General features: G+C 38.3%; 1 protein-coding gene across 1 annotated transcript; it reads left to right on the top strand.

The window, feature by feature from the left end:
* Window positions 1-863: 863 nt before the first annotated feature.
* Window positions 864-24,415, top strand: PLIN2 (perilipin 2). Its single transcript, XM_026680266.2, has 9 exons — window positions 864-1,006; window positions 3,395-3,449; window positions 3,534-3,729; window positions 7,396-7,478; window positions 9,036-9,321; window positions 10,418-10,602; window positions 12,090-12,224; window positions 14,431-14,721; window positions 22,709-24,415. Exons 2-9 carry the CDS (start codon window positions 3,420-3,422, stop codon window positions 22,844-22,846), a joined length of 1,344 nt encoding a protein of 447 aa, XP_026536051.2. The 5' UTR covers window positions 864-1,006; window positions 3,395-3,419; the 3' UTR covers window positions 22,847-24,415.
* Window positions 24,416-25,893: the final 1,478 nt, after the last annotated feature.

Genomic DNA, 25,893 nt, shown 5'->3' on the forward strand with positions numbered 1-25,893 from the left:
GTTAAAGAAAAGAAAAGAGTGGTATGTCTCCCGCTTCTGAGAATGAAAGGCAGGACATAAATCAAGCAAACTAGCAATGTCCTTGAAGTCCCAAGGAGTAGAGGTAGACTTGGGGAGATTTTTATCTTAAATCCTTAGAACACAATACAACATTGTCTACTTCCAAATAAAGTGTGTTCCTTGTTGTTTTAGCTGAAACCCAACCAGCCAAGCATTCCTATTACGTATGCTCAATGGGGCATGACTTTGCTGTCCGGTTTGCAAACTCTACATTTCGCTCAGTTTTTTGTTTTTTTTACGCACTTCTCCAAGAACCTCAGGGCTGCTACCAAGCGTTGCAATTGTTTTCCCCTCCCTGCCTGTGCAGGGAGCCTTCTGCTGCATGGCCAGAGACCAAAACAGCAACCAAAATTTTAACAAATAAAATAAAATAAAAATCAATAAAATAAATATTAATATTAATAATACATTTCTAAATGTTCTGCTGGCTGAATTTCATGTTTAATGAATAAAAGATGATGATGATGATGATGATGATAATAATAATAATAATAATAATAATAATAATAATAATAATAATAATAATAATAATAAATAATAGCAGCAACCCATATCAACCATCAGTGCCAATCAATAATATTTGTGATACATCTTTAAATGTTCAGTTGGCTGAGTTTCATGTTTTAATAACAACAAAACTATCATCATCATCATCATTTAGGGTGCATTTGCTGTTTTTCCGATGGCCTTCCTCCTCCTCCTCCTCCAACACGGAACTTCTCGAGAAAGCGAGGTCTTTCGCACGAAATCACGAGAGGAGGGCGAAGTTTGCTCCTAGCGGTCGGATCCACAGCTCTCTCGCGAGATGTGGCTGATGGGTTGGCTGGCTTGCCTGCATAAATTGCCCCGGGGCGGCACCCGGGGTGTGACAGTAGTTCGAGAGTTAATGTGCTTAGGCTACAAGCAAGCTTGCTTAGGTCTTGCTAGCAACCTCTGGTTTCCCCGGGTGAGTACCTACCTACTCTTGGGAGCAAGGTGTCTTGTTTTAAGGAGCCGTTGCCTAGTGGGGAGGACGGACCTTTCCGTTTTAGCCTCTGAGGAGGTAAAGTGGAGGGAGGGCTGACCCTGCACCTCGGTGTAGAAGAACTGTGGCTCTGGAAACGTGCTTGCTCGTCCCATCCCTTGGGAAAAGTGTTTTCTCCATAGGCTCTCTTGCACGCCCTGCAAGAAAAAAAAAGTTGCTGTATATCTACTCTGCATTTGTAGAATTATAGTACCTCTTGTTTCTCCTGGGTTCGGCTTTAAAGCACCTCGGGAAAGGTTGGGGGGATTTGCAAAGGCTAAAGAAATGCTTGGGTGTGGGTTTACAGAGGCGCCTTTCCCATAGGTGCAGGCTTGTATGATTGCAGGATTCGTTTTGACCCCCGTCTTTAAAAAAAAAAAAAATTGAACTCCGAGATAAAATACATGGTGCAAAAGGATTGCTGTTTGCCCGAGAGAGAGAGAGAGAGAGAGAAAACTTTGGAAACGGCAGAAATGTTGCCAGGGAGAAAACGAATTCCCCATCCCTTCCTTCTCGATTTGTGAATTTGGTGTGGCTGCTGGGGGGGGAAAAGTGTTCAACATCTCTTACAGTTTTTAGGATTATTAGGGTGTAATTCCAGTCGGTGGGTTGTTGGCCGGTTGCTAAAGTATTTTAGGATATAGCGGCGGATTAAAAGCAAAAGCAAAAAAACTCCACCAAATCAATTTTTTTTTCAGAATCGAAACAAATAATCCTTCAACGGAAAGTTTAAATGTGTGCATTTAAAAATATGTCGGTCCTATTTATAAGTAGAACTTGTTTTGTGGCTTACTTTGAAAGCTCTGTATGTTTCAATTTCCCACATTTCTTCTGTTTCGATTATCGTTAAATACCTATTTAAAGAATACCCTCATCAACGTCTAATCTTGAAGCTTTAAAGAATCCTGATATTTAAGATGGGTGAGGAACAACATGCATTGGTTCACTGGAATATAGTAGGTTTGTTCTACAAGTCATATTTTGACTCTTGGGACTGTCTGAGTCCCTGCAATTTTCTTGGCAACATTTTCTGACATGGGTTGCCATTGCCTCTTTCCTAGGGCTGAGAGAATGTGATTGACCCAGCCATCAGCTGGCTTTGTGCCTGAAGCAGGACTATAATTTCTAGCACAGCCTCCTGGTGTCTAGCTTTGTGCTTTAACCACTAGACCATTCTGATTTTTTTTAGCCACTTAATTAAACACTGCTTTTTGTATAACTGCCCCATTAAAAAATATACTCTGGGAAAAGTGAAGTCTGCACAATGCTGTAGGCCATTTTGGTTAGCCCTAATAAAGTATTAGCCAATAATGTGTGTTTATCCTTTGTTTGATGAAGGATGTAAATGTAGTACCAATATTCTATATTTTTGAACTCCAGTCTTTTTGCTAATTGTATGGCCTTCCGATAAAAGCTACATCTTTTTAAAATGCTGGTTAGAATAAAAAGTAAGCCTCACTGTATATGCAGAGAAAGCCTGGTGTTGAGTGAAATGTTGTGTGCATAATAGCCAAATAAATTAAAGTAGAACTTGTCAGATTTTTATTACTATACTCAAGATTATATTTTTATAAGCTAGGGCATTTTAGTAAGAATAATGCTGTTGTCATGTAATGTGGATAATAATCATGGTTTTAGAAGAATACTGCCACACCCAGCAGTGGTGCTAAATTATTTACAACATACTAGTCAAACTTATCATATAAAAGCTATCGACCCATTCTGGAATATAAAACACTTTCTGTCTGCTTTAATTTTGGAATCAAATTATTAAATATCCTGTTTTATGGCTTTACCTTATGGTAACCAGAACATAGCTCCCAGCTGTATTAATCTTGATTCGTATTTAAGTTTCCTCTACCGAATTTTAGTTTTTTAAATTGTGCAGGTTTTGAAGTCAAAAGTCAAACTGTCTTGAAAGTTAAATAATTTGGTCAAAATCTTCTAGATCAGGGGTGTCAAACTTCACATGACATATCAGAACTTTTTTCCCCTTCGCTAAACCAGGCATGGGTGTGGCTAGCGTGTGATGCATCTGGCCTGTGGGCTGGGAGTTTGATAGCCCTGTTCTAGATATTTTGTGCCTCTTGCTTATTTCTAAGCAACACCTCATGCTTTACTGAGTGTTGCTTAGAAAAACTGCATTTTGGCACTTTTGCACATTGTCCTGAAATATCTAAAAAAGATGTGATTTCTAATATTCAGATTTATAACATTCCCCTGCACAAAATGCATGTTTAGAAATTAATAAAAGGTATCAAATACTTTGTTTTTGTCAAAGATTAAAATTTATATTAAAAATAATTTTTACTGCTTTTAATCCTTTTCCAGACTTTAAAACATTCACAGCAAAAAGATGGCAGCGGTGTTGGCTGATACCCAGCAGGTATGTCTCAATTAAATAAAAAATATTAGGTCACTTTTGAGGAAGAATTGTGAGTAAATCATCTTGCATTTTGTATTTATACAGAACGTCGTTTCCAGGGTTGCTAGTTTGCCTCTGGTGAGTTCCACCTACGATATGGTCTCTTCTGCTTATGTCAACACAAAAGATAATTACCCATATCTGAAATCTGTCTGTGAGATGGCAGAGAAAGGAGTGAAGACTATTACAGCAGTGGCCCTGACCAGCGCCCTGCCCATCATCCAAAAGTTGGAGCCGCAAAGTAAGCCATAATACTTTTTCTCCGCACCTTTTTGGAACTCCTGGAGTTTAGCATGTCCTCTTCATTTCTTTCTTTCTTTTTAGCCTGAAAAGCACTTTCAACCTCTTTTACTTTCCAATGTATAATACCCTTGCATCTCTGATATTCCAGTTCCTTAAAAGAATTTGAATGAAACTTGACATGAGTATTGAAAGCTTGGAAATAGGTTTGAAAGGTGGGTGGAATGGTAGATTAGATTAGATTAGATTAGATTAGATTAGATTAGATTAGATTAGATTAGATAGCTTGGAAATAGGTGTGAAAGGTGGATGGAATGAGAGATGAGATAAGATGGCAGGAGGTCAGCCCCTCCTAATGTGTCATATGCTGCTTGCTGCATATCACTTCCCTGTCTTTGAAGTAGAGTATGTCACTGGCCCTGACACCAGTGCCAAAATGTGTGCGCTCAAACAGAACATTTTCTCAACGTGTCATTTGCTGGAATTACAGGACCTACTTCAAATAATAACCCTTTGGAGAATTGTTACTAATGTCTGCAGCATACCTAAGAGCTGCCATGGCTGAACTTCGAGTTTTTAAAATGAAATAGGGTTGGCCTCCGATGTTAAAATTCCAATGACTTATGTGTCAGGAACTTGAGAGAACTTTGATTCATAAGCTGATACATAAATTAATAGCTGTTGCTCAAGCTTGCTCTGTCATCACTCTTCACCCACTTCCACCCAACGACTGAGTTTACCTTTCACCTACTTTCTAAATCCCTCACTGTCAGAAATTACAGTTTATATTTTAGACAGTACTCTGTTGTGTGTGGGTACTGACTCGGGGAAAATCTAATTTTGCAAAAGTGATGGCAGGCCAGGAAATATTGTGTCTTTTTTTTTTTTTTTTTTTAGAGGGCTCTTTCAGCTTGCTATTGGGAACGCTATGCTCAGCTCAACTTTGGCCTTTTAAAAGATGAATTCAGGAGTCTTCCTGTTTTATGACAGCAAAAAAAAAAAAAAAAGCTGAATTAGCTTTTGATACTTCCTTAATTCAGAGGAGCCTGCTGAATCAGGCCAAAGGGCCATTTCCAACATTATGCGTCACTGGATGCCTTGGGGGAAGGTCACATACTAAGAATATGTTAATGCCTTTTCATTGTGGCTTGTAAAGAAGGAAGTAATAATTTGTACTAACAACCATTGCTTGACAAAGATCTTTTGATGAATCTTCCCGGTCTGTTTGTAAAACCACGGGACAATTCTTTGATGAAGATGAGTGGTTGCTGTTCCAAGTGCTTGTAGCAAATTCATTTGTTTTAACTATGCACTGGCAGCCAGTTTGGCGCAGTAGTTAAGGCACATAGGGCTAGAGATCAAGAGACCAGGATATTAGGTTCTAGTCCCATCTTGGGCACAAAGCCAGCTGGGTGATTTTGGCCAGTCATTCTTTCTTAGCTTTAGGAAGAAAGCAAGAGCCAATCACTTCCACAAGTCGTCCTGCCAAGGTTATTGTTTGGGCTTGTATAGGCAATACCAGGGGTCAAGGCTGACATGAAAGGATCAATTTATTATTTATTCTGTGTGCGTGTGTGTGTGAGAGAGAGAGAGAGAGAGAAAGAAAAAAGAAAAGAAAAAAGAAAAAGATTTCCTTGTATCAGTCCTAAACCTACCTTACATTTAGTTCCAGTAAATGACCTTGATTTTCATCATCCTATGAAAAGGGAAGGGAGGAAAAACTAACTTCTCACACATAATGTTAATCTATGTGTTGTATAATTTTATATACCGTGTTTCCCTGAAAATACAACTTACTCAGAAAATAAGTCCTAGCTTGATTTTTACATGTACACCCAATATATGCCCTATCCCCAAAATAAGCCCTAATTAAGACCCAATCCGCTCCAGGAGGCATAGGTAAAAATTAAGCTGGGGGGGAGCGATAGAGCTGCCCTACTGCTAATCTTTGGATAGTAGTAGCCAAGCCTTGCACACCTCAGCCCATTTCTGCTGCAGCTGGTAAGGCTTTCCTGAAGGCCTCTGTAGCTGATAACAGAGCTCCAAATCAATCTGGAGCTTTTTTTATTGGCTGCAGAGGCCTCTGACAGTGAAAAGGAGGCCAGGGGCGATGTGCACAAGTGAGGTGAGTCAGTGGATAACATCCCCGCACCCCCAAAATAAGACCTGGTGCCTTTTTTGGTGGCCAAAAAAATATAAGACGGGGTCTTATAAGACAGGAAACACGGTACTTCTGCCATGGTTCTCCTTAACACTGATTAGTAGTGAGTTTAAAGGCCACCAATTGGTTGCCTCAAAGAACAGCTATTCCTTTCAGGAAGGTTGTAAGGAGAGTTCCATAAGAACTCCAACGTTATAGTATATCCAGAGAGTCAGGACACTTAGAAATAAATGCAGATTTATAGCATTTATTGCCCAATTTCTGACCTAAAAACTTAAATTTCCTCCTACAAAGATAATCATATGCATACCTACTCAAGAGTTTAGACTTAAGTTGCAGAGGGATTTACTGCCTTACAGGTAGTCCTTGAGTTACGACCGTTCATTCAGCAACGATTTTAAGTTACAACAGTGCTGAACAAAGGGACTTGGGATTTTTCCCTTGAAATTCTGACCACACACCTTGTATCTTCTTTCTTTGGCCTCTCTATCCTTGCACGTACACATGTACCCCACATGCTTTTTCTACTGCCACCCTGCACTCATCCCCTCTTTTTTTGGCCTCCCTGTGCACCCACACCCATGCACCCTGCACTCCTTTTCCTTGGTGTCCCTGTGCTCACACACATGCATTCACCCTGTGCTCACTCGCCTGCATGGACACACAAGGTACCCTTTCCCCCTTATCTTCCTGTGCACCCTGCAAATATCTTATACCCTTATACCTGTGCACACATGCAAATATCTTATACCCTCTTTGCTGCCTCTGTGCATTTGCATGCAAACACCCCGCCTCCACTTTCCTTGGCCTTCCTGCATTCTCACGTATGCGCGCGCTCCGTGTTCTCTTCTCCTACACGCACTTATATGCATGTACTCACTCCGTGTCCTTTGCTCCCCCCCCGGCCTCCCTTTGCTCACACACAGAGTACCTCATGCCCTGTTTCCTTGGCCTGCCTGAGCTCATTCCACACCCCAACACCCCCTTCCCCACTTGTATGCAGCCTGCATTGCACCTAGTTTGGCACTTTTATCACAACCTCTGGTATTTTTCCACTTGAAAGCCTTTACCTCATCCAGTTTACCTAGGAACCATCTCTTGTTTTGAAAACTCAAGTTTTTTTTAAAGAAATTTCCATTCTGGTATTTTTCCATATGCAGTGGGTCTCATGTAGCGCTTCTGTCATACGTGTCCATTCATACCTTCACACATGCGTCTTGTGCAATGATGTATCTGTATTGTATATATACACAAATGCACATATCAAACATCTACAAATGAACACTATTTGATTATGTAGTGCAGCTGCCTACAGTAGCACCATAGAGAGATAGGCAGCAAATAAATGTAACCAATTAATAAATGACATTCCACAACCCCATAATAATTTTCCCCTTTGCTCCTTTGGTACTTTTTTTTCAAATATTGTCAATACCAAATTATCCTAAAATGGAATTGTTGGAAGGCATATCAGCAATATCTGAACTCTATCCTTAATTGTTGCAGTTGCAGTGGCCAATAGCTATGCTTGCATGGGATTGGACAAAGTTGAAGAAAAATTGCCTATACTCTATCAACCATCTGGTAAGGTAGGTTGCTTGGACATATTTTTATTTGCCTTTAATCCCATCGTCTCGTAATGGGGCTGTGTTCAAATGATCTGGATTAGTACTTGACGTTTAGAGGAGCAGTTAAATTGGATTAGACTTAAATTAATTTCAGGAAGGTGTGCAATAAACCTGAAGGGCTGACTATGATGTTAGTTGATAAAAAAAATAGGTTTGCTCATGGATTTGACACCTATTGTTTCATGCACAGATTAATTCAAAATTCTCACATATAAAGTATATAATCTTTCTAGGATAGGAGGTTCCATCTGTCCATAAAGCCTGTTTGCATCTGTGAAATGCTCTGTAATGTGTAATCCCCTGTCAGCAAGGAAGACGCAAAATATTTATACAGATAGTCCTCGACTTATAACAGTTCACTTAGTGACCATTCGAAATTACAACAGCACTGAAAAAAAGTGACTTATGACCATTTTTCACACGACGCTTGCAGCATCCCCATAGTCACGTGATTTACATTCGGATGCTTGACAACTGACTCATGTTTATGACAGTTGCAGTGTCTCAGGGTTCATGTGGTCCCCTTTTGCGACCTGACAAGCAAAAGTCAGTGGAGAAACCAGATTCACTTAACGACCATGTTATTAATTTAACAACTGCAGTGATTCACTTAACAAATGTGGCAAGAAAACTCGTCAAACGGGGCAAAAATTTTTCACTTAGCAACGTGAATTTGGGGCTCATTTGTGGTCCTAAGTGGAGGACTACCTGTACTTCTTTTTGGAGATGCTCCAAATCACCTCTGCTAGCATCTAGAATGCAATTCATTCAGGCCTGGAGACCTGAATGCATTTAAATTATCTTAAGTTCTTTCAACAGTGATGACCAACTGAGGCTTTGTTTCCTTTTAAGAGAAAGTGGACATGAAGTACAATTTTTCTACATTCTGCTTCCTCAATCCACATCTTTTTTGCTTTACAACAGGGGTATCAAACACTATTTCATTGAGGGCCGCATCAGGGTTGTGTTCGACCTCCAGGGAGGGCGGGGGGACATGGCCAGCTCGATGTCACTTGTTTCGGGGGTGCTTATAGAGGCCCAAGCACTCTGCCAGTGAAAATGGGCTCCTGAGCGCCATTTTCAGCTGCCAAGGCCTCCTGCAACCCTCTGCCAGTGAAAATGGAGCTCGCCCTCCCAAGCTCTGTTTTTACTGGCAGAGGGTTGCAGGAGGCTAGTCCTTTGCTATTTCCAGGATAGCCCCGCAGGCCAGATCTAAGTAGCCATGGGCCGGATCCAGCCCCTGAGCCTTGAGTTTGACACCCTTGCTTTACACCAAACCTACGACCTCTTTGACGTACCCGATACCTCAAGACTGTCAAACTCGCGTCGTCACATGATGTATCGAGACTTTCCCCCCTTCGCTAAACCGGGTGGGGGTGTGACCTGCACGTGACGCATCCAGCCCGCCACGAGTTTGAGAGCCTTGTGATACCTCTTGACATCACTGAACATTAAAACAAATAGACTACATTTGCATGTTCTTTGAGCTCTTGGAGAAAAACCTTTAACTTCTTTTAGATGGTTGCCAATGCTGTGGATGCAGTTGTTGGTGCAAAGGATGCCGTGACAACCACTGTGACTGGTGCCAAGGATACAGTCACACACACCCTGAGTGAAGTTGTTGACAAGACAAAAGGGGTGGTTCTGGACAGCGTGGAGCTCACTAAATATGCAGTCCATGGCAGCATTAACACTGTTCTGCAGAGTCGGATGGTGTGCCTAGTGACCATTGGAGTGGATACTGCACTCAGCAAGTCTGAAACTTTGGTTGATCAGTACCTTCCACATACCACAGAAGAGCTGGGTAAGGATCTGCTGGAAGACTCAGAGACCGAAGGTACTACCGTGTTTCCCCGAAAATAAGGCCCTTTCTTATATAGTTCTTTTGCAACCAAAAAAGGCACCAGGTCTTATTTTGGGAGGTGGGTGTCATCCACTGACTTACCTCACTTGTGTGCTTCGCCCTCCGGCTTTGTTTTTGCCATCAGAGGCCTTCAGGAACTTCTGCAGCCGGTAAGGCTTTCCTGAAGGCCTCTGCAGCCAATAACCTTGCCGGCTGCAGAAGAAATGGACTGGCAAAGCAGGTGTCGGGGTGTGCGAGACCTAGCTGCAACTGTCCAAAGGTAAGTAGTAGGGCAGTCCACCCCCCCATCCACACCTTAGCTTAATTTTTATCAGTGCACCCTGGAGTGGGCAGGGGTCTTAATTAGGGCTTATTTTGGGGGGTAGGGCTTATATTGGGCACACAAGCTAGGATTTACTTTTGGGGTAGGTCGTATTTTCAGGGAAACACAGTAATATGTGGGATTGGAAAGCTTACTGTTTTGATTTGATTAGTACCTTTTGTTGCAGTGAGGAAGGTGCAATTTTTGCTCTATGCCATTGTTTCTCACAAACTTTAAGATATGTGGACTTCAAGTCCCAGAATTCTCCAACCAGCAATTCTTTATTTGGCCAAGTCTGGCTAGGCATATAATTTGTCTCCAGTACAGAAGCACTTGTTGTACTTGGAAAACAATAGAAAATTATAACAATGATAATAATGTGTACAGGGAAAGTAAAAATTAATAAAGGGCATAATTCTGGGAACTGAAGTCTGCATATCTTAAAAATTGCCCGGATGAGAAACGTGGCTGTATACAAATGCTGGTTTAGAGATTAGCTTTGACTGTATCCTTTAACAATAGAACCCATCTTGTAGTCCCTCACCTGTCATGGGTTTTTTCAAAAAATTTATATTTTTGCAAAGCATACCTCTGACCCTTAACAAGAGACCCCTTCCTTACTGATAATAGTAATTTTTCCTGATTTGAGCCAGCCAATTTACCATTAAGGAGTAGTATGGACTTTTGGTATGGCCTTGATGATAAGATTAATAGGTTTGTATTTTGACTCTGCAGAGAAAGAAGCTACTAACATGGAAGGATTTGAAACTGGAGACCAGAAGCTAAGTTACTATGTTAGGCTAGGGTCTTTGTCTTCAAAGGTCCGAGCACGTGCCTATCAACAGGCTCTAAATGCATTTAGGGATGCTAAGCTCAGAAGCCAAGAGACAATTTCTCAGCTCAATTATACTGTTAACCTGGTAAGTATGACATTTTTCTTAAGTAGGTTGTATCAGTAATATTGTGGTCTCCTGAAGCATATGTTATTTTCTTTGCTCTTCTGAGCCTCTCCTTTTTTGTGGACTTTGAGAATTAATTACACTTCCAAGGTTGAACTCACACCAAACCTTAAAAATTAAGGTATTTAACTATCACCTGTGAGTAGAGAATAAAATAAAATCACCTGTCACAATAAGTTTTTAATACAACAGAGGTAAACTTAAAAAAAAAAAACTTAGACATCTTGAAACATCAGTTCTGCTCTTTCCTCCAAAAGATGGTAGAAAAAGTACCCCAAATGAAGGCTAGTTAATAATTATATCAAGATTATGAAACAAATTTAATCACTCCTTCAATTCTCCATGGATGGTTTTTTTTGTTTTTTTGCTGTTTCCAGGATCAAATATGGCAAAGCATGAAACGAGAGCCTTGAGCTTAAATAAAATGCCTACCTTGCACTTGGGACACATTTGCATATCACACTTACTTTAACCATAGGTTGTTGAACGTAACTATAGCATCCTGGGTTCACACAACACAAAGGTATAAATCAGATTTTGCGAATCACAGTACAAAATGTGCTAAGCCGAATGGATCACATGACCTCTTCATGCAGAGTGGGAATCCAATTTTTGGGTAGCCAGCTCACAAAGTATAATCTGGCAATAAGTGTCTAAAAACCTCTATAGAATCTTTTTTCTTCTTCTACAACAGTGGAAAAGGGTACCTCTGTGTTGTAGACCTTCCGGAGCCAAAGGGGAGTAACTGATGAAATTTGTGTTCTGACTCGAGCTCCACTCTTTCTGTCTTATGTTGTTGAATTGAAAATACAAAATGTGGAGCTTGCATCATCCTGATGCACAATTCATAATATTTGTGTAATTTCGGTTTTACTGTATATCTGTGGCCTCTCTCACTTAATCTCTGTGGGAGAAGATAGTTATTTTTTCCCATTTCCATCTCTGACTTCCCTTGGAGAGCTCTGTTGAACATACGTGCACAAGGCCACTATACTGCAGGTTATGTCAGTTCAATAGCAACCAAATTGATAGACATCAATGTCTAGGGATCTTTCAGAGGTTTTCAACAATGGGAAGAAAATGGGGAGGCTTAGTCTTCAACCATGCATTTCACCTCCTGGCTGTAAACCTCTCAAAAGAGCACAGCTAACATAGTAGTCCTGAATTACCAGCTATGAATTATGACTCTTGCAGCTACCAAAAGAGTCACTAATGCTTCTTCCAGATGGCCCCAAATAGACCAAAGTTCCTTTTTTAAAAAGCAAAGATATAGGATATCGGATCCTTAACATCATTTTTTTCCTGAGGGCCAGTGGTTATAAATGATACATCAAGAAGAATTTTGTGTGACTTTTGGGGGGATTAGGTTTTTTTGTCATTATTTTAAAAGCAATTAAAACAAAGAGGTATGTATGCTTTTGTAAAATTTGGTATGTTGTACATTCTAGCTGGATTATGCCAGAAAGAACATGACTAATGCTAACGTGAAACTTCAAGGTGCCCAACAGAAATTATATAATTCCTGGACAGAATGGAGGAAAAACAGTAGCCCTAATGGCGAGGCTGCTTCACAAAGTGCTGAGGTAAGTGGAAAGGAATACATGCTGAAGCTATGTCAAAAAAGAACTAATTCCACTGAAAAGTGGCATCTTCTTGATTTATATTGTGTTAATAAGTTCTTCATTGTGTAACACAGGCAGCAATTAAATCAGAAATGTATCAGTCAAGAGCTGACAACAAATATATGACTTTGCTATTGCTAGATGACAAAGATTTTGCTTCCTGAACACTTTTGGACTATCTTATAGATTTTGGGCTACTAATCACAAAAATAACCTGTAATTTTAACATATCACATACTATTTTAAAGAAATCTTCTGTTTTTATACAATGGCAATTTATGGTATATCCTTTAGTACCTGTTAGTGTTGTGGCACACATGAAAGAAACATACAAAAACATGGAACTGTTGTTGAAGCACATTCAGCACACCAAATCTGTGGAGATCTAAAAGACATGGCTGTACTGCTTGGAATGCAGCTCAGATATACCAAGTATTACTCAAATCAAATCAAATTTACTGTTATATGAATGGGACAGCTATGCAAAAGAGTCATTTTAGTTAAAAAGAAATACCTATTTTAAAAGCTTTTGATTCCAGGACAGAAAAATCTGACACATGAAGTACTTGTTGACCCATCAAAGATATTTTTGTCTCTGCTTCACATATAACTCAAGACTGATGAAAAATGTTGTAAAAGCAATGAAGAAATAAGGTGAAGGTTTTTGTTATTTGAGACAGATATTTCCATAATAACTGATGCCAAGATTAAGGAAGGCATTTTTGTTGGTCCACAGATCAGATATGTCATCAATGACAAGCAGTTCAAAGATCTGTTAGTGGAGCCAGACAAAATTGCCTGGAAAGCATTCAAGGATGTGTTGAGAATTTTCTTGGCAATTACAGAGCACTAAACTACATTCAGCTGGTTGGCAAACATCTTAACAGCATGCAAGACCATGAATTGCAACATGTCACTTAAGAGTCATTGTCTGCTTTCACACTTGTACTACTTGTACTACTACTTTCCCGAAAATCTAGGTGTAGTCAGCAATACATATGGTGGAAGGTTTCACCAGAACATTACCAGAATGGAAAAATAGTATTAGGTCAGTTGAAATCCATCATTACTGTCTGACTACGGTTAGATACTACAACAAAATGCATTTGTTGACACTATGTACAAATGAAAATCAGCAGCAAAATGCTTTGGCCCAGTTGAACTCATGCAGTGTCGGAAACATTATGCAGTTAAATACTTAGAATTATTAAAAGTTAATTTCATAGTTCTCCAGATTCCCCAAGTAGTACAGTCATTCTGAAATTATATTTGGCTTCAGTTTGAAGGGGTCCATCACAATCACCTAAAGTTTTTCAGGAAGCAAAACTTTTGAAAAAAACTTTTGAATCACATAGAGAAGCTGATGAAGAAATTAATATAAGTAGAACACAAGAGGAAATGACTAGCCTCATTTCACTGCTGCATACTTAGAAAATAGCACTGTCTCCATTGCACTGCTTTTCTGTCAGTAAAACCTTTTTTTTTTTTGGCTTCTGGTTTCACACGCTGAGTACACCTGAAACATATAACAATAAAATGTCATTATAATTCTATCTGCCCCGTCTAGAAAATTGAAGAGTTTCTTATGCAGCATGAAAATTTTATTACACTGCAGGTGGAAAGAAGAATTGGCAAACTATTTTGATCTCTGTTACATCCTACAGGAGGGCAGATGGATCCATTCCACATTATGTGGGTTGAAATAGCATTTAGGTTTCTATACCACCCCATAGTGCTTTACAGGCACTCTCTAGGCGGTTTACAATGTGGAAGCATTATTTGCATATTGCTCCCAACAAACTGGGTCCTCGTGTTATCGACTTTGGAAGACTGAGTTAATTTTGAGCCCTGTCAGGATTGAACTCCAGGCTGTGGGCAGAGTTTGCCTGCAATACTGCACTTTAACTACTGCGCCACTGGGGCTCATCGATAAAGATAGGATTTGATCAAATCATATTACAGTGCCCCAGTTAAATCCAATTTTGCTTCCAAAGTTGGATATGTCCATGCGGAAAGCTCTGGCTCACATTATAACCTATTTATAAAAGTTTTCCTATATCCTTTGCTAACGAAGCATTAACAAAGATACTGTCTTAAGTTGTGAAATTTTAAAAAAACTTTTTGCAAAGAACTATTCGTCTACTATAAGAGCTGTTCTCTTTTTCAGCACATTGAATCGCGCACTCTAGCAATCGCACAGAACCTGAGCCAGCAGCTTCAGACCACCTGCCTCACGCTGGTGTCCAGCATACAGGGTTTGCCCCAGAATATTCAGGACCAGGTCCACCACGTTGGAGAAATTGCAGGAGATGTGTACAAAAACTTCCGGTCGGCCTCTTCTCTCAGAGAAGTGTCTGACAACCTTCTCATCTCTAGTAAAGGGCAGTTGAAGAAAATGAAAGAGTCGTTGGATGACGTGATGGATTATCTTGTTAACAACACACCCCTCAACTGGCTGGTAGGTCCCTTTTACCCACAGTTGGCTGGCCCTCGCAGTGCTGAGCACAAAGGTGAAGGGGATAAAAAAACCAACCAGGAGAACAAACAGCCTGAAGAAAAGGAAGAATAAATTGCGGCGGGCAAATGTACACTTTGTGCCCTAACTAACACGGTGGCTTAGCCATTAGCAGAATTTTATGTCCTATTTCCATTAGAGTTTTCTCTGTCAAAGGGAACTGTCATCATGAAATGGTGTTGCACGTTTAAGTTCAATTGTATGTCCTTCGCTTAAGTGGACTGAAAAATGTGGGTGCCTTATGACTTCTAAACCTGAGCTGAACATTGGAGACCACATCTTGTTCAGCTATTTAGCTATGAAGCCCCATCTTCATATATTTAAATATATTAAAAACAAAGCTTTTCAATGTATATTAGAAAACAAAGCAAAACAATTAGAAAATAACTTTGGAAAAAAATATACACTAGGGCAATTGGAATATCGGTGCCTTTGCATTCATGCTATTTCTTTAAAACATTAAGCCATATTATTTTAAATACTAAAAGAGCGCTCTGATCAACTTCCCTGCTCTGTTTGAATGAAGTTCATGACTAACCTTTTTCCAGTGTTTACCTCGTGCTGTGAACATTTATAGTATTTAAAATTCTAAGACTTTGTACTACTTAATCCACTCCACTGAAAGTATCCTCGAGTATTATGCACTCAATTTGATTCATGCTGTGTGTACGCGGGTATGTAGCTTGTCTTCAGTAGCACTTCACCTTGTAATTCTCCATGTATGCTCTCAAGTAATAAATGCTTCAGCAGCCAAAGTCTGTCTCTTGAATTGTATAAGCAAGTATGGTTACAAATATTCTCTATGCTATATTGTGACTCAATTATTATTGAGCTGGGTTGTATTTTAAAATTGGGTGAATATAAACTGCTGGTCCCTTAATCGGCCTTTCATGCATTACATCTAAATTAGATGGGCTTAATGTTGCTGCCGCATTTGTTTCCTTCTGTGGCTTCCCCTCCAGCTTTACTAACTACTTGCTGCTGCTTAAGTTTTACTATTTCAGCTTAATCTAATCGTACCTTCTGTTGCTTGACAGGGCTCTCAAAGGGAGGGTTGTGACTTGGTGGTGATTTTTTTTTAAGCTACTGAGATCCAATTCAGACATCCTGTGGTCTTGGATAATCCATCAGATTGTGTAATAGTCCCTGGCTGTTATAATTGAAAACTCATGGATATGAAAAAAATGTTTATCCCAAGCAGAAATGTACTGTGTGTTTTTTGTTTTATTGCTTGGCTGTAAAAAATGTTTATCCCAAGCAGTTTCCAAAACTTCCAAAAATCTGTGTGATAATGGTTTTTGTCTAAAACAGGCTGTAGAATGAGAGCCGATGTGTTCTCAGTGACTAAGATTTTATTCAAGTTGATAAAATAGAATAAAACAAAAAGGGAGTTGTTTTTAGATCACACTTCTATAAATCCGGATTTTCAACAAATCATGAGGTAGTCTATTACTAAATTTCCTTCCTTAAATGCATTCCTGAAGTTACTAAACAGCACTAATTAACTTCTCCTTAGCCTATTTTGGCATATCACCTTTTGAGCATTATCTGATTACTTAAAGGGATAATGTTAATTTCAGCAGCAATCTAACAAAATAATGTTTCTTAAGTTGCAAGGTGCTATCTCAATGGCATAGAAAGGCAATTTAACCCATAAATTTGAGATCACTTGTTTAAATAGGGGGGGGGGGGGGGGGGGGGGGGGGGGGGGGGGGGGGGGGTTTTTTTTTTTTTTTTTTTTTTTTTTTTTTTTTTTTTTTTTTTTTTTTTTAATTTTATTTTTTTTTTTTTTTTTTTTTTTTTTTTTTTTTTTTTTTTTTTTTTTTTTTTTTGGGATGTCCATAACTGTTTTCTTCAGGTTGCGCAATTCCATCATTGTGTATTGACTTCCTGCAGTAAAAAAAAAATGGCACAAAATATTCCAAATCATTTTGGAAATTGGACCTAAAAGCTAATTCTAGATGTAGGAGTATTCCTGCTTTGGATATGGGATATGGGAAATTGATCTGGTGCACAATCTTGGCATTATATGAAAATAGGGCAAAGCACACAGTTTCTTAACTTGGTTCAGTTGTGTGGACAAAAATACTCTTAACATTGTTTAGTATCATTGGCTTTGATAAAATAGAGCTGGTTTGAGATAATGATTTAAAAAACATTAAAATGTGGTGTAATAGACCCAAACTTGACTTGAAGAAACGGTGGGCAACCTTTCTCAGACAGAATCCCATATTAGGAAGGCTGAATGAAAATTAAAATAGAACCCTTCGAAAACATGTTAGTTTTTCAAGAGCAAATTGAAGTAGGGGTTATGTCTGTGTAAGTGGACTCAAGGTTGACTCATCCTTCCATACTTCCAAGGTGGGTAAAATGAGGACCCAGATTGTTGGGGGCAATATGCTGACTCTGTAAACCACTTAGAAAGGGCTGTAAAATACTATAAAGTGGTATATAAGTCTAACAGCTATTGCTATTACTTGATCTAATGCACGCTCGTCTGGTTAATCAGGGGTCTTCAAACTTGACAGCTTTAAGACTTGTGGACTTCAACTCCCAGAATTCCTTTTCCAGTCATGTTAGCTCAGGAATTCTGGGAGTTGAAGTCCACAAGTCTGAAACTTGCCAGGTTTGAAGACCCTTGGGTTACATTTTCTTGTACAAAAATATTTAATAGTTTCTCTAAGCTCAGAAAACCATTTCATAAAATGTCGGTAATAATTGTTCAGAGTCCTCCAGCTACTAGACTCACTATAAAATACAGAAACAATGCTGAACATGGTTTTGGAAAATATAATCGTCACCTGCTGTCTCAAAGATTAGGGGGCAGATTTTCCTACTTGGTAAGTTTTCATAAAAATAAATTAAGGGCTCTGCCTTGTCGGTGCTTATTTTTTTCCCCATAAGATAAGAGGACTGGAAGAAAGGATGGGGACTGATAGTAAACTCACTCTTTCATGAGGTAAGGATAGTGGTTTAAATACACTACACTGCAGAGGACATGATCTAGTTGGTGCCTGATTTATAAGATCACTATACTTGTCCTTGCTATTGTAAACATGTAACACATTTTACAAAGGAATTTTCAGAATATTTATCAGATTAAACAAAACTACAAATGATCAAAATAACATTACGACTTATTTATGAAATTTTCAAGCTGCCTGTCTGACTGCAAAATGGCTCTATAAATGACTTAAAATGAACATTAGGTACAAAATTAAAAAAAACAAGGCAAGAATGGTACATTGGTGATATCTTTCCTGTTAAGTCCATCAACCCACTTCTAACAGCACCTCCATCAGGGCTCCAAGCCAAGTGGCTGAGCTATTGCCATTCCTTCATAAAAGATACAAATAATAACTCGAGTATAGAAAATCTGATTTACATTTATTGTCATTCAGATTGCATTGCAGGTTGAGCCTTCAATTTACATTGACACTTTGTGATCATCTTTGGTTCTTCTCTGAAAATAACTTCATAGACCAAAATGTTTTGGCTCTAAACAAAAAATCAGTTCCCAATTCAAAGTTGTAAAGTACCAGCTGCTTGGTGGCGATGCTAGTAATATTTAGAGGCTGGAAGATTGGCAGTCTTCAAAAGTATTCAGAGATGCTTTAGCACAAAGTTGGATAATATAGTAATTCCTTAAAATACACAGTCCCTCTACATCAGGGGTCTTCAAACTTGACAGCTTTAAGACTTGTGGACTTGAACTCCCAGAATTCCTTCTCCAGTCATGTTAGCTCAGGAATTCTGGGAGTTGAAGTCCACAAGTCATAAACTTGCCAAGTTTGAAGACCCTTGCTCTACATAGTGCTTTGACAACAATGCTGAAAATATAAATAAATACATAAACATAAATAAAAACATACCCCAAAATAGACTTACATAGGCAGAAATTTCAATTGGTACCGGACACAAATGTAAATTATTACCTGGTGCCTGGTATGAAACAGACCTTAACTTCTGATCTGGTGAACTACATCTCCCATTTTTCCTGATCCTTGACTATATGACGGAAACTGATGGGAGCTGCAAAGTAAGGTCATTTGGAAAGCCATAGGCTTCCCTTTACCCCAAAAGTGATTCCTATTCCTTTAAAGGAAGGCGGAAATACAACAGGGTATAAGTTTTGGCCAGAAAGTTTTAAAATGAATTTATCTTAAATGCTGAAGCAGCATGTTTTAAGGCACTGGGCCTCTCTTCCAGGGACCCACACAATGTAATACAGCAATGTCATGATGTATAGAAAAATGATGTGGCTTTTGGCGCAAGGTCATAACATTGCTTCTGTCGGCCTCCTCACCCCCACCCCGTGCCCAAGACCACGGATGTTGGGGATTTTAAAAAGCAACCTTTGACAGGAACTGCAAATTAATGCAAAGTCTGTATGAATTAGTGGCATGTAAGACTTATTCATTTTAATAATAAAATATTGTAAAGAAAGCTACAATACCAATTGGGAGAGAGAGTAAAAGTTATGATAACTTAACAAGCTATTATTTAGTTAATAAGTATATTAATATCAATTCAACTGAATAAGCCAAAAAAAATTGGTTTCGATATAAGCGTAGCATCTCTCAAAGATCCTAAGACTTCTGGCCTTCATGAAATGTTGCATACACCCCTGCAGTCACATAACTTCATTTTGTATGCTTGGCGAAAGGTTCCCATTTATATCTGGTTGTAGCATCCCAATGTCATAGGACCACAATTTGCAAAGATTTTTTCCTGATTTCTGCAGTTTTCATTGAAGAAAAAAAACCCAGCCCATTCTGGAGAATGGATTCAGACTTTCAATCATGAAATTCACTTAATGACTCCCATAAAAAGAGTTGTAAAATCAGATGCAGCCATGCAGATGCCTTGTCTTATATCCTTCATGACTTAAGACTAAAATCCCCAATCCTAAATGCAAAGGACTACCTGTAATTTGCTATTCAGTTAGTGATGTCCCCAATTTATATAATAACGTAAAAACACATAAAACCAGTTAATAGATTCTGTCTCAGTAAATAATTGTTCATTGTTCGCCTGAATCTCAGGTAGGAATTTTTGTTGTTTTTGATAACTGAACAGCAAATTACAGGTAGCCCTCCGCAATTAGGATTGGGATTTCAGTCATAAGTCATGAAGGACGTAAGACGAGGCACCTGCGTGACTGCACCTGATTTTACAACTCTTTTTATGGGAGTCATTAAGTGAATTAGGTGATTATAAGTCTGAATCCATTCTCCGGAATGGGCTCTTTTATTTTCTCATACTCCATAGGATAAACACTTCAAGGAATAAAATATTGTGAAAATAGTTGCCTCAATTTAAATCTTGGCGGCTATAAATACTTAATTCATCTGTGGGACTTCTGGCAGGTGACAAAGGGAAGTCTTTAACCATTTTTCCAGCTCTATAAAATTAGAATTTCTAAATCTTTTTTTTTTTTTGCTGATTCAATAGCAATAATGGTTCCACAAACAGATGTCTTAAATGCGTCCTAGAGGCTTAGCATATTAATACAGCCATAATTTATTTCAAAAATGAGCATATGTCCTTGTAGATCGACTTCATAAAAAAGTACTGCATGCAGAAATATTAAAATACCATGTAGAATTAAGTTATAATTTTGAAATTTCAGAGCAAGAGTCCTTGGAACACAATCTGAAATTGCAGCAGGGCCTATTGAGAAGCCCACAATTTGGTTCACCAGAATAGAAGAACTAAATAATCTATTTTAAAGCCATTTTGATATGTATGAGGAAAAAAGTATGCAGTATTCACTACATTTTAGGTTTTAAAAAACACAGAATGTCTCTTTAACTGAACTCTGCTGTAAATGCTTGCAGTGATTTTGAATTTTCAGAATGAAGTAGGGCTTTTGAAGTGCTTCAGTCTAGCTGAGTTCTTAAGCTCCGTTAAAATTGCCAACATATCCTGTATACAGTATTGAGGTTTTGAGGAATACGAGGGTTGTGGCTCTGATTCCCGAGCCTGTTCTGTTGGAGGAAGAGGACTCGGAAGATGAGGAGGAGGAACTGGGAATGCCTTCCTCCCCAGGACCTTCCTCTCTGGCAGTGCCTTCCTCCCTGATGGTGCCTCAGGTTTCATCAGACAACCGAGAGGAACAGCCTGAGATTAATCAGGAGGAGGGCATATCGGAGCAGCCCCTGACAGGGAGTCAAGTGGACGAATGTTGGCTTGATCCTAAGCAGCGTCGTAGGAAGAAATGTGAGCTGCAGCTCATTGGTTAAGTACTACACCTCGATGTAGTCAAAATATTGCTCTCAGTGTTTTCTAAGTATTCAGTCAATAACCAGCACAAAAAACCCAGAGAAATACACACACACACACAAATATAACAATCCCCACCCCAGAAACAACTCAACAGGAGAGGAAATTCTCAAGATCAATTCCGATCATTTTAGATAAATTAAAATAATGATGTATACATTTATGTCATGTCCTACTAGTAGTCACATGCATAATTAATGAGGTAACAGGAATCTGAAGATTATATTAACAATAAAATAATTTCATTTTAATATACAAATGAAGAGATGGGATTTTTCCTAGTTGCATCAGGATATGCTGCAGCAAAGATGAAAGTTATGAAAGTGCATCAATGCAAAGTTATGTTCAGTCCATTGAGTAACTTTTCAGTCCAAATACTGGAATATCATATTTTGGAGCATCGTATTTCATTAGCAGAATCAATATGAAATAAACCTGGACTACAGTAGTTTGTCTCCAGGAGCGCTCAATATCTTTAAATTGTAATTAAAAGTTATTTCTGGTAACACTCAATCAGACTCTTTGTGAACATCATTAATATTCTCAGGTTTTTTGAATAATGATAGATTTCCCTCCCCACCCCACCCCCCCAGTTATCTGTATCTTGTGTATTGAAGAGATCACAACTCTGTATGATAACAACCACCCAGTTGGGTTGGGCCAACGAGGCATCTCTCAACTCTGTCACTTGGTTTATACAATGGGATGCTCTCAAACAGGAGGTGAGAACATATCCTTCCTTATTCTATCGTTTCCTTGCAACTAGTGTTAGGAGACATGCTGTTGGAAAAAAACTGTCTCCGATTAATTTATCCAATCCCCATTTAGAACTTTCCAGGTTAGTGGTATCACCATGTTTTTTAATAAGGGATTCCACAAATTAATTAGGCACTAGGTGAAAAAGTACAGGCGGTCCTCAATGTACGACCACAAATGAGCCCAGAATTTCTGTTGCTAGGTGAAACACTTGTGAAGTGCACTTTGCCCCATTTTATCACCTTTCTTGCTAAATGGTTACATGAATCACTGCAGTTGGCAAGTTAGTAACATGGTTGTTAAGCAAATCTGGCTTCCCCATTGACCTTGCTTGCTAGTAGGTCACGAAAGGTGATCACATGACCCCGGGACACTGCAACCATCATAAATATGAACCAATTGTCAAGCATCCGAATGTTGATCGCATGATCATGGGATGCTGCGAAGGTTGTAACTGTGAAAAAGTCACTTTTTTCCAGTGCTGTTGTAACTTTGATCAGTCACTAAACAAACCTCGTAAGTGGAGGACTTCCTGTATAGTCGTCTGCCTATCCTGATTTTAAAAGGAGAAAAACTTCTCCCCATTCACTTACTGTTTTATACCCCTTTATGATGACCATCTTGATCACCTTCTTCCCAAGTGGTATCTCAAATGTTCTGGCTCTTTTTTGTCGGGAAAGTGTATGAATACGCACTTTGATTGTTTTTATTCCCCCCCTTCCCCCATTTTCTTTCCTTTTTAATTATTTCTATTTACAACAAAGTTGTGGAGATTTTACTAGCTGATTCTTTTGGTTTACATGCTTAATGCATGTGGTAAGGTGAGGGAGAAGGGTGCGTACAATTCAAATATTGCCTTCAAATTTATTTGAGCTTATTTTTTCTATAGATTCCAGATTTCACTATCACAGAGTTGTCTTCAGAATCTGATGAGATACCGGACATCTCAGATTTGGATGAAGAAGGCCTGCCTGACTATTCCCATGCAAATGGCCCAATCACCATGGAACAAATAGTGGAAGCATAAGAAAAAACTGTTCCTTTAATATAATGTGTGTGTGTGCGTGTATGTGCATCTACATGTACATAGACACACAAACAGTGATTATGCATACTTAATTACAATTCTGCTTTATGGGACGATAGCTATTGGAGAGTGCATCTTTAATTTAGATCAGCCAACATGCAGCTTCTTGATTCATTGTTGTTATGGAACATAGACAAGTATTTTAAAATAAGCCATAGATGCTTTAGGTCACAGGTGTCAAACTCATGGCATCACGTTGCTGTCACGTGATGTATCACGACGTTTCCCCCCTTTACGGAGCTGGGGTAGGCGTGGCCTGCACATCCGGCCTGCGGGCTTAGTTTGACACCCCTGCTTTAGGTGATAGATAAAATGTATTGAAATGGTCTTAAATATCCTTTGAAGTTTAGATCACAGTTGTGCCAGTTACAGCTTTTGAAGCAACAGCCTTAACAATTCACCTGAAATGTGGCCTATGAGATGCTTTGCTGTCTTAAGCTTCCTTACTCTCTTAGCAAAGCACTTAAATTTAACAATATGTCTATATTTGAATCCATCACAAAAACTTCAAACTGAAGTAATAAGTCGCTCAATTCTCTGTGATTGCTCAATTCTCTGTAATTGTGTATTAAGCTTTTGAAATAATTTTCTAATTTTCTTAGTTTGCCCTACACAAATACATTGGGAGTGCAATTCCCAGATGACAAGGCACACAATCCCAACACATTGGAGAGATCCATAGTTGAGGAAGGCTGCTTCAATGCAATTAAAATATTTGGTGACTCTTTAAAGTATAATATTCTTGTGTCAGTGCTTCAATAACATATCAGCCAAGATGTTATTAAAGTAATAAACCTATATTCTGCTTGTGGATTCACATAACTTGATACTGCTCCCTAAAATCCATTGCAGATAGAAAACTGGCAGCTCTATAAAAGAAATATTTTTATTTTAAATTATTATTTTTAAATAATTAGGTTAAAGCACACAATCCCCCATTAGATTTTACATTTATAGAAGAATTAAGTTTAAGATTTAAACGAGTCTGAAGAGAAGTAATGTACACATTCAAAAAGGATATAAGAAAGTACCTTCCAAAAAGGGTAGGAGTTTGGAGAAAAAAATATTAAAGATGCAGTGACTATGCCTGATGGCCAAAATATGAGAAAATGAAATTTCTACTTCAGGTTCTGCTCATTGTACATTCCTGCTAAATACGCAATTTCAACAACAGCCAGTGTATAAGCACTTAGGCCTATATTTCATGATGGATTGGGGGAGTTTCATGTTTTCTGAACTGAAACCATGAAAGAAATAGAAATGTGATTGTTATCATTTTTTGTCATTACCATTTCTTTTCCTATGCCACTGGAACTTTGTCTCTGTTTGTTGTGGGAATATGAGGATATTTCTTGGTGCTAATTTAGTAGATTCCATAAAGCTAGGGTTAAGAAATAATTGATTTCCTTTGTAATTTAAGGTGAGTGTCTCTAATATCAGATGTAGGATGTAAGTTGTAATAAATATTTACTGAAATGCCTTGGAAATAAAGTTTGAACTGATATTCGATTACTGCATTAATGTCTTGCCTTTTTTCACTCTTTTCCCTATGTATGTTTTGTATTAAATATATAGTCATATAAGATTACCTTTGATAGTATGACATATAGTGCTGGATCTCAACACCCTTATATTGATTTAAAAAACAAGTTATTTCCATGAACAATGCAATATGCTTCTCTTCTGTCTTTGATTCCAGAAAATAATACTTGATGAAGAAATTGTTGTTGTTTATATAAAGTCATGGCTGAAAGGGAAAGGGAATATTCAAACTATGTTCTTACACAGTTTAATGAACCCTTAGATTTAACTCCCATTGTTTTTTTTAAAAATATAATAAATGAACATTTGAGTAATGCTACATTCTAGAAGCTTATAAATCCTATGTAGCCTTTGGATGATCTGTTTGATGTAAGATCACAAGAATTGGCACTGTGCAACGGCTCATCAGACAGATTATATCCTATAGTAATACAGTAGTACTTTGGTATTCATCCTTATTTGGTTCCAGGAGGTGTGATGAATACCAAAAAGGATGAATACCAAACAAATTTTTCCCATTAGGAATAATATAGTGAATCGACAAGACACCCGACAAAAGTTCTACCTTATACGCTGAGTACCAATGATGAATACCAGGACAAAATCCTTACCAGATGTGTTGCTCTGACTGATCAATAGGTTGAGTAAATACAATGAGTGAATGCCTACTATAGAAGGCTTCCAACACCACCATTGGCTTATGCACCTAATCACAATTATTTGTTTCACATAGGTCCTTGAACTTTAAGATAGTGGCTTGGTGAGGGCATCTGTTATTTCTTCTGCCAAACAACAATATTTATTAATCTATTAAAACTCATTATTTTTATTTGTACCCTTGAGTTAGCTCAAATGATACATTAGACCACAATAATTTTTAAATCAAGGTACGTAAAATTCTCTGGTAAAAATCCAGGAATTACTCCTATAAAATTGAAATTTCATGATTTCAGACTAGTTTTATTCACAATGTTGCATTGTCTCCATTATCACAAGATTGTGATTTTTGACACTCCCTGCCAGTTTTTCACATGAAAAGTCAATGGGGAAGCCAGCAGGAAGTCTGAAATCAGTCTTGTTCCTACTGCTTTTTTGTCTACATGTGATCATTCTGTGTATCTGTTTAGGCAAGTAAATATTGATTTGTTATTGAAGTTCATTTGCTACCGTAATTATTTTTCTGTTTATTATGTATACTCTTCTGAAATAATCATGGGATTGTCCAACATTGGAGTTAAAAAAATAGGGCAAGCCTAAAATATAATATTTATTCTGATAACATCAGAGTGTTCTACCTCTCAAAAGATGACCCCAAGGGTCACAGAGTTGTTTTACTAATCCCTTTATGTTAAAGGATTAGTAAAGTTATATTGATCTTTTACCAATGGCTTTAAGCATCTATGTATTTTGCGTGTCATCTAATCTCAGGGAAAGTAGAATATTGC

Source organism: Notechis scutatus, chromosome 2, assembly GCF_049901735.1.
Source record: "Notechis scutatus isolate UNSWTSFEM ecotype Mainland chromosome 2, rNotScu1.2, whole genome shotgun sequence".
Lineage (NCBI taxonomy): Eukaryota > Metazoa > Chordata > Lepidosauria > Squamata > Elapidae > Notechis > Notechis scutatus.

What these genes read in the sequence shown, in the direction of transcription:
- PLIN2 (XM_026680266.2), top strand. Translation starts at nt 3,420, where the DNA reads ATGGCAGCGGTGTTGGCTGATACCCAGCAG. An exon ending in CCAAAAGTTGGAGCCGCAAA is followed by an intron (nt 3,730 to 7,395) that starts GTAAGCCATAAT and finishes TAATTGTTGCAG; the next exon opens with TTGCAGTGGCCAATAGCTAT. An exon ending in TCTATCAACCATCTGGTAAG is followed by an intron (nt 7,479 to 9,035) that starts GTAGGTTGCTTG and finishes AACTTCTTTTAG; the next exon opens with ATGGTTGCCAATGCTGTGGA.